Source organism: Bos mutus, chromosome 6 (genome assembly GCF_027580195.1).
Source record: "Bos mutus isolate GX-2022 chromosome 6, NWIPB_WYAK_1.1, whole genome shotgun sequence".
Lineage (NCBI taxonomy): Eukaryota > Metazoa > Chordata > Mammalia > Artiodactyla > Bovidae > Bos > Bos mutus.
In genome coordinates this window covers 67,030,526-67,043,205 of record NC_091622.1, presented here as the reverse complement: position 1 = coordinate 67,043,205, position 12,680 = coordinate 67,030,526, and the positions used below count along the sequence as shown (strand labels likewise).

At 36.6% G+C, this 12,680-nt stretch overlaps 1 protein-coding gene across 2 annotated transcripts in view; it reads right to left on the bottom strand.

Moving 5' to 3' along the window:
- The window catches only part of SLAIN2 (SLAIN motif family member 2), a 71,661-nt gene that overhangs the window by 39,629 nt on the left and 19,352 nt on the right, over nucleotides 1–12,680 (bottom strand). For both annotated transcript variants that reach the window (XM_070372369.1, XM_070372368.1), the window contains exons 2-3: nucleotides 5,506–5,654; nucleotides 742–906 (exon numbers count right to left, since the gene is read on the bottom strand). In XM_070372369.1, coding sequence (XP_070228470.1) covers nucleotides 742–906; nucleotides 5,506–5,654 — 314 coding nt within the window. The remainder of the gene's footprint in view (nucleotides 1–741; nucleotides 907–5,505; nucleotides 5,655–12,680) is intronic.

Sequence of the window (12,680 nt, the reverse complement as noted above, 5' to 3'; positions counted from 1 at the left end):
ATAAAAATTTTTAATATTTTTTAAAAATATTAATCAAATATGGTAGATCAAACGTTTTAGTACAACAGTCATGGGTGATATAAGTAACAACTAACAACCTATGTAAAGAGCAAAGAGCGGGATCAGTAAGTGATGAAACTGGCAAGTACAGAGGTCAAAAGTTTGAGGTGATTAATACTTTTTAAGGGAGCTATAATAATTAATCATAACAACAGCAGTAATAAGAGTAACTGAATGGGTGAAATCTAGAGAACAGTAAGCTATACAGTAACAGTCGCAGTCATAGAACCACGCAGAACATTCTTTCCTCAATTATAGCAATCTATCCTTTTCCTATACCCTTGATGGCTCTAAACACCTCCTTGGCACATTCATATATGGTCTAATACTATTATTAAAGTACAATATCAAAGCTCATTAAAACTCCTATTTAACTGTAGCTTTTACAACCCAAGCAAGCATTTGTTAAGAGAATCAAACTTATGACCCTATTTAATCAAGCCACATTAAAAAAATTTTACATATGTGCTAAAGAAAACTGGATGTATCCTGGCTCATCTGTATCCCTGGTGCCTAGTACAGCACCACCTGGTGCTAAGTAGCTCCTTGACAATATCCTCTCTAATCAGTTGGAGGTTTCATAAATAAAAAAACTTGAGCTACTGATGAATAAATTATTTTCTGAGGCAGGGCAATAAGTTAAAAACTATTTCTTGATTACTTCAATTCATTTCTCCTTACCTGAATTTCCAGGAAGTATCAGCTGTTTGACAATAGGAGGTCGAACTGGGGTTGAGGATGGAGAATTGAAACCACTACTGTACGGGCTACTGGCATTTGGACTGTAAGGACTTGTATAACTGACGGAGTTGAAAGGATTATTATACAAATTCTGCCTCTTGAGAGCTGCATTAATGACAAGAGAAACAATCAAATTGAACAAAAGGCTAGTAACATTTCAAAAAATTTCCTGTTAGGCAATTCAGTAATTCATTATCTCAATTTAAATACGGAAACATTTCTACGGGGTGGGCGGGGGTAATATCACATTAATAATCCCAACAAAATATCTCCACTATCTTAAATTCGGTTACGCAAATAAAAAGAGAGCCACATCAAACAAAAATATTGTAAGATGTTACAGAAAAACCCATACAAACTTTTTGGCTAACCCAATAATACCACAGGAAGAATATCTCCTCAATAAACTATTAACTACTAAATTAAGTTACTTCTGTCTTGCTGGGAAGTTTATTCCCACTGTTGAATAGCCTTTAAAAATAAAATGAATATAAAGCAATTTGTGTTTTCTCATTTTTTGAATACATACTGCTAATAACAACAAAAAACTATGAAATAATGAGTTTTAAACATAGCCTTTCCTAAGTTTGGATTTTAGAAGAAATAAAACAATATTGACTATTTAGTGAAAGTGAAGTCACTCAGTTGTGTCTGACTCTTTGCGACCCCATGGACTGTAGCCTACTAGGCTCCTCCGTCCATGGGATTTTCCAGGCAAGAATATTGGAGTAGGTTGCCATTTCCTTCTCCAGGGGATCTTCCCGACCCAAAGACTGAACCCAGGCCTCCCACATTGTAGGCAGACGCTTTAGCTTTACCGTCTGAGCCACCAGGGAAGTCCACTGACTATTTAGCCCATATTAAAGTCAAACATGCAAGAATTCTTTTTTAAAAAGAAAAAAAGTTCCCACCACTCCCATTTTCTCAGCCAAGGAGAATACTTCTGCTAGAAAAAGGTAAAACATCTGTGCTATGTGTACAAAATTATAAAAGTAGTACAAAAGATCTCAAGTGAAATTATATGTAAGAAAAATTAATACTTAAAATATTTTGGGGGGCACTTTCCTTTATGGTCCAGTGGTAAGAAGCCACCTCGCAATGCAGGGTACACAGGTTTGATCCCTGGTCTGGGAAGATTTCACATGCTGCAGAACAACTAAGCCCACATGCCGGAACTACTGAGCCCGCACACCACAACTGGAGAATCTGTGTGCCGCAACCAAAGAGTCCTCATGATTCAAGAAGGATCCTGTGTGCTGCAACTGAGACCCAACGCAGCCAGCCAAATAAATACATATATAAAAGTATTTTTTCCTTTCCTCCACTCTATTCTAAAATCTACCATTTACTCATGTTTATGACCATTACCGAAGTATGATGTAGAATACATACACAGATGTGACATTGTACTTTTTCTCAACAGGCCTATCGCCAAGTACTGCAGGGAGAAAAAACAATGATTTCAAGGCAAAATGAAATCAGTAGCATCAAAAAAGTGCAAAGACGCTAATGGAAATGAGGAGATAGGAGTAATTCATTACAACCGACAGAAAATAGGTAAGGCTTTTTGGAAGAAGAGGCAGTGGAGCTTAAATGGATGAGTAGTAATTTGATAGGGCACCAGAACTGAGCAAAGTGTATGGTTTCATCTGTGTTTATAACAAACTAAAGCTGTGTCATGAAAATGCATACTGTGTTTAGGGAATAACAGTGAGTAATCTAGAAAGGTAAAGTTCATGGTAAGGAACAAAACAAGAAAAACCAGCTGGGGCCAGGTCACAGGAGGCATGGAACGCCATTCTTAGGAGTTTGAAATGTGTCCAGTAGCAATGATAACACCATTAGGGACTTCTGAGCAAGAGTACTGTGGTCTAATCAGCACAGGAAAAATAAATGGTAGAAATCCTAATGTTAAATAACTGAACTGGTTAATAAAGGTGACCAAAAAAGGGAAGAAAGGGATAAATATTAAAAACTACAAAGGATTACTAAAGGGCAAAAAAAAATAAGATGGTTCTGAAGTTTCTGGTTTGCTTATAGGCAGAGCACTGGTTTTGAGAGAAGGCAAACATGTTTTCTGTTAAGTTGGATAGTACAGTAAGCTGGTCGGTAGTATAGTTTTACACATATTTCACCATGAGACAAGACATCATTAAACATATTGAGTATGTAGTACATAGCTTGATCTCAATATATCAACCTGAGCAGAAATAGGGGTGTTCGTTCCTTCCTCTTTACTCTGATTTCCTTTGAAGCATATTCTCTATATGGTTATTTATTTAAATACCAGCACTGCAAGTTCTCAACTCAGATTTTAACTTTCTTTTTCTTGAAAAATTTTAATCATACTCACAACATTAGTTAGTATCTATATTACCCAAATCCCCTTTACTTATATCTCTAAGCCTAAGTTTTCATGGGCTTCAGTCTCATATACACTGCCCACTTAATGTCTCCCCTGAAGATATGGCAAATGCACCCCCAAAGCAACTCATTCTTTTCTCATTTTCATTCTCAAAACCAATTCATGTCCAAATCCAAACTTATTCTTTCTGAGCTAAAACAAATTTTATGTCTGCGGTCCTTATCTCAGAACGGTAAAAACATTCACCCTATCACACTAGCTGGAAACACAGAAATCAATGCCGATACTTTCTTCTCCCCCAGTTCCACATATTTGGCTTATTCCTTTTTCCTTTCACACCTTTTCATCTTGGTATGACCCTTTCTCCCAACGCACACTGCTCAGCTATCATCATCAACCCTCCTCAAAACCATCCTATGTTCACTTTTGGCCTTCTCCGCTCTAATATAGTCTGGGATGACAAAATGTTCTGGAGAAAGAGGCGACGGCAATGTGAATGTACTTAATGCCACTAAATTGTACACTTAAAAAGAGTTAAAGTGGGGAATTTTATGTTAAATAAGTCTTACAACCAAAAAAAAAGAAGATGGGCAGAGAACAGAGAAGGGAGAACCTTAAAGACTGAAAAGAAAACTGTAGGGAGTGTTTAAGACAGGGTAAAAAAGATAATGCATTATCATTAAAAAATAAATAAATAAACAAGAAAAGAATGTCTTAGAAACACATGGTAGTTCACTGAAGAGAAGCCAAGTGTGAAGGAGCAGAAACTGTTGTGCTGGAATACAATAGCTAAATTTCTAGGAAGATGTGCCTTATCAAAAAATACATTTAAAAAAGTATCTTCCCTCCAACCTGAGAAAAGAGAGGTTTAGGACTATAATCTTCAAACTTTAAACAGCCAAATTACTTTCCCTTTAAATATATACAGTTATAGCTACTGCTCTGTGCACACAGCTATAAGATCTAAGCATTGTTGAGCAGATCCAGTACTTGATTACACCTAGTTTCGGTTCAAGAGTAACAGCTTCTCTTACAGGCTCCTACTATCTTTAATAACTTTGTCATAATAAAGCAAAACACTACTCACTCCAATTGCTACTTCTGAAGTGTAACAGCTTTGGTTTTCTCCACTATGTCTATCCCATACATTATTTTCTTAAAATAACCACTGCTCCTTACAGGCAAACTACACTTTATGCCAGTTTAACTGTGTACATTCCCCATGCCTCCCCTGACCACTGGGAGCTTAAACCCTGAAAAAAAAGAGCATGTACTTCAACAAAAAAGCCAAAAAAGGTAATCTTAAGGACACAGCTGCCAAGTAAACACAAAGTAAAAAACAAAAACCTATTCCAAATTTGTAATCATGCATCAATCTTTTACTACATGAGTTTTCCGGGAAACTATTACTTTTTTTGGTCTTCTGTTTTTGTTTTTTTGGCCATGCCATGCGAATTGCGGGATCTCAGTTTCCGGAACAGGAACTGAACCCAGGCACCAGCAGCGAAAGCACTGAGTATTGACCGCTGGACATCCAGGGAATTCCTGGAAACTGATATTCTTAAGACAATGACAGTAATTCCAAGAAAGAATCAATAATATTTTTCCTATATTTCCAACACACCAGTATGCTACATTAAATGCCATAAATAGTGACACATATATTTGATTAGCTTTGTGAATGCTATTAAACAGGGCATAAAAGCAATTTAAACCTAAAATGCCAAATAAAAAAACAAAGCAAACAAAAAGACGATAGGCATGAATACATTTACTAATCACTACCATGAACCAGAAAAACATGCAAGGCTCTTTCATAAAGATTATCATTTAACCCTTAAGTAACACTTATAAGATTTCATCATCCTTATAAGAAAACTGAGCTCAACAGAGTTAAGTAATTCACAGGGTCACAAGCAACTAAGTGACAGAGTGAGAAGGAGGTCTCTAAGGTTCTCCATCTGATTACTTCTATCACATCAGAATTTCCCTGAGGCTGGTGAGATGATTTCAGATGATACCAGACAAAACATTTTTTAAAATAACCGTTTGTTTTAGTTTACATTAGAAAAAAAGCTTGTCATAAAATCCATTATTTCACAAATATTTTTTAGCATGAAGCTAAATAGAGATTAAAAAAAAAAAAAGAACTTATTAAGTAAATAACAGAACAGGGTTATGTGCATATGGCAAAACCTCATAACAGCATGCACGATGTGATCTGAAAAACACCACCAAACAAGGACCTGCCTTCCTAAAAATATATCATTCAACATTTATCTGTTTTTTTGATTAAAGAAAGCAAAGGGGTGAATTTACAAGAAAAATTACAGACATACCTGACATAGTTTGATCAAGTTTGTGGATAAGAGACTTTTTAGCACATTCAACATCAGGACTTGGGTAATCCAAAACTTGCCTGCACCAAACTAAAGGACTAACCGATTTCTGCATTGGTGTAAGTTTTTTCTTTGGTGATGAATATAGCCTAGGAGAAAACAAAAAACAAAAAAGACTAATGTTAGTTACTAAACACAAGGTTACAAAATAAGGGGTCTTTTGAACAGATTTAAATTGGGGGATGAGAAGTAAAAACTGATGGAGTATTTTTAAATCACCCACATCTACTTTCTACACAGGAAGAAAATATTATAACTATCAATACAAATCCAAATCTCAACTATTAAGTGAACTCAAAGGAGGCCAACTGTCCTGTCCTAAAGTGTGTCTTATTTTTCTTTTACTCTCATTCAAAAACTATGAGGAAACATGTTTCTACAATAGTTTATTCTGTTTTCAGTAGTTCTTAACTCCCTAACATAACCATATCATTAGGTCTTTGTCTGGAAGTCAGATAAATACCTTGCTTTCCAATTCCCAGTTCCCTTCCTACCACAAACCACATGAAAATTTATCATTAGCAATTCATTCCTTTTACTTAAGCAATAGCCCCTCTGTAGCCGTCTTTTCAAATGATGGTATGTTAGAAAAAAGCAATAATTTAAAAAATCCTTAATAACAATATGATCCAATTTACTAAATTACTTCAGTTTCAGTAAAGCAGAAAGAAGACATAAATTTTATAAGTTCCTGGAGAAGGTATATAAAAACAAAAAGGTGAGAAGACAGGAGACAGGTGTACTTTAATTTCCTAAGTAAGTGTTAGTCGCTCAGTCGTGCCCAACTCTTTGGGACCCCATGGACTACGGCCCATCAGGCTCCTCTGTCCATGAGATTTTCCAGACAAGGATACTGGAGTGGGTCGCCATTTCCTTTTCCAGGGGATCTTCCCGACCCAGGGATTGAACCCAGGTCTCTTGCACTGCAGGCAGATTCTTTACCGACTGAGCTACAAGGGAAGCCTACTTGATTTGTTTTTCCTCGAATGAGTTCAGATGGTATCAACTGATGTTCATCTCAAATGTGACTCTACAGGAAAAATGTGAAGTTAACTGTACTCTAACCAGAGTGGTTTCCAAATTAAGACACTTTAGGCGAAATCTATGATATAAACAAAATTATTGTATTTCCAATGGATGGGATGTAAAATCAGCTCCTTTCTTGGATCCTACTGACACATGGAGGATGGGGAGCGGGAGACAAAGGGCCCCATTTCCCCCTGCTTCCTTGTCTTGTTGATGCTAGATAGAGGTGAAAGTTCAGCGGTCTCACTGGGCCTCTATGACTTAATTTTAACAGAAACAGGGTAATGAAGTAATACTTTTCAAGTTTTATTGACAAGTGAAAACTTGATAATCTCAACCTACTGTAAATTATATTAGCCATCAATAAATTGGCTGTGTCCATCAGAACGCCGTCCCTCTTGATTAAACTATGTATCATTATGTAAGAAATTCAAAAGCATCAGAGTGAAAAAAATGTTTTCAGTAGGCAGTTATTTTAAAGAAGTCTATGTGTTTGTAAGAGATGAGCAAAGGAGATAATACATACAATTACTGCAAGCACTTTTGTTTGGGGTTTTCTTTAAAATTTAGGGTTAGGGAAACACTTGGTTTTGCTAAAGAGACATTCAGTTACATGCTACATACAATACAGCTTATGTGTCCTCTGGCAGGTTTAAAAGTACTGTGAAATGTCAACCAAAGGTTCCCTGACTGAAAAATAATTTGGTGCCAATATCATATGGGCCAAAGTGTTTTATTTTTAGGGATCATTTTAGTGATGGGACACTGAGATAAGAGAACAGAGTAGCAGAAGATAGTTTGCACACATAGGGTTATTGAATCATTTTCCCTCTTTTCATCACTTGAGGAATAGACAGTTTGCTACATTACCTTTTATCTGTTAACAGAAAGCAAGAGCATTCTTTATTGCCAATAAGGGGATTAAATATAGGATCTGTAGGGAGAGAAGTAGTTTATACATGTAGGATCAGCAGGACTTGGTGACAGATTAATGATGAGGGTAGGAAATAAAAAAGATAGAGGAATCCAAAATTGTTCTACAGTTTTTAGCTTTTTGTGACTGAAAGTATTACAGCGCCACTAACAAAAACAGGAAAGCTACCATTTGTGTGGCATAGGGGAGATCATGATGTTTTAATAGATTCTGAATTATTGATGCTTTATTCATTTAGTTTATAGTAGTTTCTGTATTTTTAAGATGCTAAAAGTACCTTACAACTTTCAAAAAAAGTACAACTTTTTCAAGATATAATTTACATACCATAAAATCAACCCGTGTAATCTCTGTACCATAAAATCCATTGTATAATTTGATAAATTTAGTATTTAATTATTCCAACCATCACCATGTAACTTTAGAATTAATTTATATTACCCTAAAAAGAAACCCCTTTTCTGTTTCTACCTCAAGCCCTAGGCATTAACTAATGTGCTTTCAGCTCCATGTCCTTTTCTAGACATTTCATATAAATGAAATCATTCAATGTTTTGTGTGTATGGCTTCCTTCATGTGAATTACCAAAGTCTGAAAGAAAGAGTGAGGCTGGTACCCTGGGACGACCCAGAGGGATGGTATTGGGAGGGAGGAGGGAGGAGGGTTCAGGATGGGGAACACATGTATACCTGTGGCGGATTCATTTTGATATTTGGCAAAACCAATACAATATTGTAAAGTTTAAAAATAAAATTAAATTAAACAAAAAAAAAAAAAGAAAGAGTGAGCACTGCTACAAACCAAAGTCTGAAAGAAAGGGTGAGCACTGCTACCAATACTAAAAGACTTGTAAGGAATATCACGAACAACTTTATGGCAACAAAGGAGGTATGACAGATAAATTTCTAGAAAGATACAAGTTATCAACTGGGACCCAAGAAAAAATTGAGACTCTGAAGAGATTATAAAAAGAAATTGAATTAGTAATGAGGAATCTCCCTCCAAAGAGAAGTCCAGGCCCGATGCCTTCACTTAATAATTTTATCGATACTAAGGAAAAATAATGCCAATCCTGTACAAAATCTTTCAGAAGACAGATCTAACAGTGAAAGACTGAATGCTTCTCTGAAGACTAGGAACACAGTTAAGGATGTACGGTATTATCATCTCTATCCAGTGTGGTATTGGAGTATCTAGCCAGTGCAATATGGCAAGAAAAAGAAATTCAAGGCATCCATATGGCAAAGAAAAAGTAAAACTGTCTTTATTCACAGACAATGTGATCCTGTACATAAAAAATCCTTTGTAGAATCTACTGAAAGCAAACAAAATCAACTAGATTTAGCAACAGGATATAAAATCAACAGCTCTCCCTCCACAAAAAAATTGTACTTCTATGTATCGATGAAGAATTCAAACATGAAATAAATAATTCCATTCACAATAGCATCAAAAAGAATACTTAGGAATAAATTTAACAAATGAACTGCGAGAGTTGTACACTCAAAACAATTAAAACATTGCTGAGAGAAATTAAAGAAGCCTTAAATAAATGGGAGAGATGCCCATGTTCACAGATCTGAAGACTCAATATTAACATGTCAATTCTTCCAAATTGATCAACAGAATTAATACAATCCCTAAAATATATCATCAGACATTTTTATAGAAATGGACAGCCTGATTCTAAAAGTTACATGAAAATGTAAAGATACAGAATGGCCAAAAGGATTCTGAAAAAGAAAAGTCCTTTTTTTAATTTCAAAATCTCTAATCTTGCTCCCTTCCAATTCATTCCATATACTGCAGGTGAACTGTTTTCTAAAATATGAATCTGACTATTAACATTACTCTACTAAAACTTCGATACCAGTTTTTTAATATGTATTTATAGGCTGCACTGGGTCTTTTTTGCTGTGCATGCACATTCTCTAGCTGCAGTGAGTGGGAGTTTCTCTTTGTTGTGGTGCAAGGACTTCTCTTTGAGGTGGTTTCTCTTACTTTGGAGCACGGGTTCTAGGAGCATGGACTTCAATAGTTGTGGCTCATGGGCTCAGTTGCTCTGCAGCATCTGGGATCCTCCTGGACCAGGTATCAAACCCGTGTCCCCTGCACTGGCAGGCGGATTCCTAACCACTCGACCACCAGGGAAGTCACTATGCCAGTTTCCTTTTGCCTTACAGTCTTTTCCAAAACACAGCTCCCATGACCCTTGAGACACAGCAATGATCTAACCATTGTAGTACCTTTTTTTTTAAGCTACATTTCTCACCCTCCTCCATCACTCCAATCTAAATAAAAGCCATATGGTACTAATTTCTAGTCTTGAAAGCCCAATACTTTTGCTTCTAGGTCATCTGTATATGCTGTTCCCCTTGCTCAATTCCACTTTGGGCTTACCTTACCTTCTCCTTGTCCAACTTCAGCCAGCCCATTACTACTTTCTACTGAATCTCATCTTAAATATGACTTGTTCAAGGGAACCTTCTTAAGTATCTTTCATAAGACTATATTAGGTGCCCCTCTATGTACTATATAGTGAAGAAAGGTGTTTTAACAAAGCATCTTTGGATCTACTTAGACATGGCTCACCAAAAAGAAAATTCCACCTCTAACCTTCTCTGAATTAAAAGAAACTTACTTTATTCATTTTTGTCCTGTCTGAAGTTTCTGAGTTGGTATTTATAAGTTGAAGAGAGACCTGTAAAAAACTGTTAGCAGCAATAAAAACATTAAACATGGATAAACCTCAGAAATACTAAACTAAGTTAAAGAAGTCAGCCACAAAAGACCACATACCAGATGATACCATTCATATGGAATGTCTAGAATAGGCAAATCTATGAGATGGAAAGTAGATTAGAGGTTGCCTAGGGATAGGAGAGAGGCTGGGGAAAGAGAAATGGGTAGTGACTGCTAATGGGGATAAGAATTCTTTTGGGAATACTGAAAATATTCTAAACCAAGATTATGGCCATGGTTGTACTATTCTGTAAACATGCTGGAAATAACTCAATACTACAAACAGGTGCTGCTGCCGCTGCTAAGTCACTTCAGTCCTGTCTGACTCTGTGCGACCCCAGAGACGGCAGCCCACCAGGCTTCCCCGTCCCTGGGATTCTCCAAGCAAGAACACTGGAGTGGGTTGCCATTTCCTTCTCCAATGCATGAAAGTGAAAAGTGAAAGTGAAGTCACTTAGTCGTGTCCGACTCCTAGCGACCCCATGGACTGCAGCCTACCAGGCTCCTCTGTCCATGGAATTTGCCAGGCAAGAGTACTGGAGTGGGGTGCCATTCCAAATTCTATCTTAGTAAAGGTATTAAAAAATCTGTTAGAAATAATTGGCCTTTCAAGATACTGCATTTTCCCTTAAAGTAATCAATACAAAGGAATTAAACACCATTAAATGTAATTTATGTATATTGCTAAAAGAACTAATAAAGATGTAAGAATATGAATACTAACAATATGAATATTAAGAAACTAATCATTACAAATCATATTTTGACCCATACATCACACATGCCTGTATAATATGACTTGTGATTATTTTTAAAAAACTAAGAATATAACTATTTTGGAAAAGTAAGAATTTTAGTAATATATTTAGAAATATATATTGTGGACAGTATACAAAAAATATCTTCATGACCCAGATAACCATGATGCTGTGATCACTCACCTAGAGCCAGACACCCTGGAATGCAAAGTCAAGTGGCTTGGAAGCATCACTATGAACAAAAAGAGTGGAGGTGATGGAATTACAGTTGAGCTATTTCAAATCCTAAAAGATGATGCTATGAAAGTGCTGCACTCAATATGCCAACAAATCTGGAAAACTCAGCAGTGGCCACAGGACTGGAAAAGGTCAGTTTTCATTCCAATCCCAAAGAAAGGCAATACCAAAGAATGCTCAAACTACCACACAGTTATACTCATCTCACATGCTAGCAAAGTAATGCTCAAAATTCTCTAAGCCAGGTTTCAGCAGTACGTGAACCATGAACTTCCAGATGTTTCAGATGGATTTAGAAAAGGCAGAGGAACCAGAGATCAAATTACCAACATCCACTGGATCACCAAAAAAAAGCAAGAGTTCCAGAAAAACAGCTACTTCTGCTTTACTGACTATGCCAAAGCCTTTGACTGTGTGGATCACAACAAACTGTGGAAAATTCTTCAAGATATGGGAATACCAGACCTCCTTATCTGCCTCCTGAGAAATCTGTATGCAGGTCAAGAAGCAACAGCTAGAACTGGACATGGAACAACAGACTGGTTCCAAATAGGAAAAGGAGTATGTCAAGGCTGTATATTGTTACTCTGCTTATTTAACTTATATGCATCATGAGAAATGCTGGGCAGGATAAAGCACAAGCTGGAATCAAGACTGCCAGGAGAAATATCAATAACCTCAGATATGCAGATGATACCACCCTTATGGCAGAAAGTAAAGAGAAACCTCTTGATGAAAGTGAAAGAGGAGAGTGAAAAAACTGGCTTAAAACTTAAAAAGTTGGCTTAAATTTAAAACTTAAGTTTTTTTTCAAAAACTTAAAATATTTTTCAACATTCAGAAAACTAAGATCATGGCATTCAGTCCCATCACTTCATAGCAAATAGATGGGGAAACAATGGAAACAGTGAGAGACTATTTACTTTGGGGGGCTCCAAAATCACTGCAGACAGTAACTGCAGCCATGAAAGTAAAAGTCATTGGAAGGACTGATGCTGAAGCTCCAACACTTTGGCCACCTGATGCTAAGAGCCGACTCACTGGAAAGACCCTGATGCTGGGAAACAGTGAAGGCAGGAGGAGAAGGGGACGACAGAGGATGAAATGGTTGGATGGCTTCACTGAATCATTGGACATGAGTTTGAGCAAACTCTGGGAGATGGTGAAGGACAGGGAAGCCTGTTGTGCTGCTACAATCCATGGAGTCTCAAACAGTCAAACATGACTTAATGACTGAACAACAACAAAGAAGTGATAATAATCTCCCCCCTACCAATTCTGTCCTCTGAAGTTATTAATATTTATAATTTGCAGTAGGTTTCTCCTGACTTTTCTATACATACACATAGCAGACACATAATTAAAAGATGAGGGGAGAGACTGGAGATACTTTGCTGAATTTAAGATAACCACAATAA